Source organism: Corvus brachyrhynchos, unplaced genomic scaffold (genome assembly GCF_000691975.1).
Source record: "Corvus brachyrhynchos isolate BGI_N302 unplaced genomic scaffold, ASM69197v1 scaffold515, whole genome shotgun sequence".
NCBI classification, from domain to species: Eukaryota; Metazoa; Chordata; class Aves; order Passeriformes; family Corvidae; genus Corvus; species Corvus brachyrhynchos.
Genome location: NW_008237899.1, coordinates 49,811 through 52,479, shown reverse-complemented (window position 1 = coordinate 52,479; position 2,669 = coordinate 49,811). Strand labels below are relative to the sequence as shown.

Genomic DNA, 2,669 nt, shown 5'->3' with positions numbered 1-2,669 from the left:
TGGGACGATTTAGGGCTATTTTGAGTGGATTTGGGGTTTTTTGGAGGATTTTGGGTTATTTTGGGAGGATTTGGGTTGAGTGGATTTGGGGGTTTTTTTGAGGGTTTTGGGGTTTTTTGGAGGGATTTTGGGGTTATTTGGGGTGGGTTTGGGGCTATTTTGAGTGGATTTGGGTTTTTTTGGAGGGGTTTGGGGTTATTTTGGGAGGTTTGGGGTTATTTTGAGTGGATTTGGGTTTTTTTGGAGGGTTTGGGGTTATTTTGGGTGGATTTGAGGTTATTTTGGGTAGATTTGGGGGGGTTTTTTGCAGGTTTTGGGTTGGGGTTATTTTGGGTGGATTTGAGGTTATTTTGAATAGATTTGGGGGGGGGTTTTGCAGGTTTTGGGGTTTTTTTGGCTTTGGGGCCCCGGTTGAGATTTGGCACCTGGCAAAGGAATGGATAAACACAGGAAAACATCTTGAAAAAATGGGGAAAAAAATCCGGATTTCCCAGAAATTGTGTTTTCCGAGGATTGACCAGAAACCGCCACTCGGAATTGGGCGGGAAAAGGAAAAAGCGGGATCGTTGTTTTGCCCCTTGGAGTCGGTTTTGAACCATTTCGGTCCTTTTTTAGCTGAAAATTCCCTTTTTCCCCAGAGTTTGGGGGGCAGGTTGGGATTTTGTGAGTTTTTTCAGGAATTTGATGGATTTTTCGGGAATTTTCCGGCCGTTCAGAGGCAAAAGCCGGGATCGCCTCCAGATTCTCGTCCAGCTCTGAGCAAATCGCTTCAAAATTCCAGGGAAAAATTCCTTTTTTTTTCCATGGATCGGCTCCAAAATCGCCCGGAAATGGGGGGGAAAAGCAGGAATTCAGCAATTCCCGGGTTTCTCGCAGATCCAGCGGTGGGGGTGGGAACAGCGCTCGTAGATCCAGAAGCCCTTGGGGCCGATGGCTCCACAATCCTTGTGCTCCTTGTCCGGATCCGTCACCCACACGTCCCAAAATCTGGGGGAAAAAAGAGGGGAAAAGGGAAAAAAAACAAATTGAGGAATTAAAAAAACGCTCCCGAAAAAAACCGCTCCCCAAATCCCGTTTTTCCGGTGGAAAAATGCCCGGAAAAATCCGTTTAGTGGGGGTCAAATCCATCTTTGGCATTGATTTCCTGTTTCTGGGGATTCCTGGTGGGAATTTTTAGTGAAAATCAGGAATTTTTACTGAAAATCCACAGTTTTTACCTAAAATCCAGGAGTTTTTAGTGAAAATCAGGCATTTTTACTCCAAATCTGGAATTTTTATGCCAAATTAGGAATTTTTACTGAAAATCCAGTTTTTTTCCTAAAATTGGGGATTTTTTAGTGAAAACTGGGAATTTTTACACCAAATCAGGAATTTTTACAGAAAATCCACAATTTCTACCTAAAATCTGGGAATTTTTACTGAGAATCAGGAATTTTTCTTGAAAATCAGGAGTTTTTACTCAGAATCAGGATTTTTTACCAAAACTTGAGAGTTTTTACCAAAAATCAGGATTTTTTAAATTGAAAATCGGCAATTCTTACCCCAAGTCAGGAATTTTTTATAAAGATCGGGATTTTTTATCCCAAATCAGGAATTTTTACCAAAAATTTGGAATTTGTACTTAAAATCAGACATTTTTACTGAAAATCAGGCATTTTTACCCCAAATCAGGAATTTTTACCCCAAATCGGCAATTTTAACCAAAAATCGGCATTTTTAACCAAAAATCGGCATTTTTTACCCCAAAATCAGGAAATTTACCCCCAAATCAGGAATTTTTAGCAAAAATTGCAGATTTTGACCTCGAATCCGCAATTTTTGCCCAAAACTCAAGAAATTTCACCCACAAACAGGAATTTTTACTGAAAATCGGGAGTTTTTACTGAAAATTGGGAAGTTTGTTCACTAAAAATTGGGACGTTTTCCCGGAAGTGGGGAATTCCTACCGGAAGTGGGGAATCTTTCCCAGAAGTGGGGAATTATTCTCCCCGAAAGTTGGGAATTCTCCTTCCCGGAAGTTGGGAATTGTCCCCGGAAGTCGGGAATTCTCCTTCCCGGAAGTGGGGAATCTTTCCCGGAAGTGGGGAATGGTCCCGGAAGTTGGGAATTCTTACCGGAAGTTGGGAATGGTTCCCGAGGTCGGGAATTCTCCTTATCGGAAGTGGGGAGTGGTGCCGGAAGCCGGGAATGGTCCCGGAAGGGGGGAATTCTCCTTACCGGAAGTTGGGAACTGTTCCCAGAAGTTGGGAATTCTCCTTACCGGAAGTTGGGAACTGTTCCCGGAAGTTGGGAATTCTCCTTACCAGAAATTGGGAATTGTCCCGGAAGTTGGGAATTCTCCTTACCGGAAATTGGGAATTGTCCCGGAAGTTGGGAATTCTCCTTACCGGAAATTGGGAATTGTCCCGGAAGTTGGGAATTCTCCTTACCGGAAATTGGGAATTGTCCCGGAAGTTGGGAATTCTCCTTACCGGAAATTGGGAATTGTCCCGGAAGTTGGGAATTCTCCTTACCGGAAATTGGGAATTGTCCCGGAAGTTGGGAATTCTCCTTACCGGAAATTGGGAATTGTCCCGGAAGTTGGGAATTCTCCTTACCGGAAGTTGGGGTCCTCGCCCGTCACCCACTCCCACTTGCCCTCCTTGACTCCGTCGCTCGCCCCCAGCCCG

The 2,669-nt window shown here is 43.9% G+C and overlaps 1 protein-coding gene across 1 annotated transcript in view; it reads right to left on the bottom strand.

The window, feature by feature from the left end:
* Window positions 1–459: 459 nt before the first annotated feature.
* The window catches only part of LOC108446390 (C-type lectin domain family 4 member E-like), a 5,710-nt gene continuing 3,500 nt past the window's right edge, over window positions 460–2,669 (bottom strand). Inside the window, exon 3 of the mRNA XM_017732918.1 lies at window positions 460–987. Within this exon, the coding sequence (XP_017588407.1) occupies window positions 852–987 (136 nt within the window). The 3' untranslated portion in view covers window positions 460–851. The remainder of the gene's footprint in view (window positions 988–2,669) is intronic.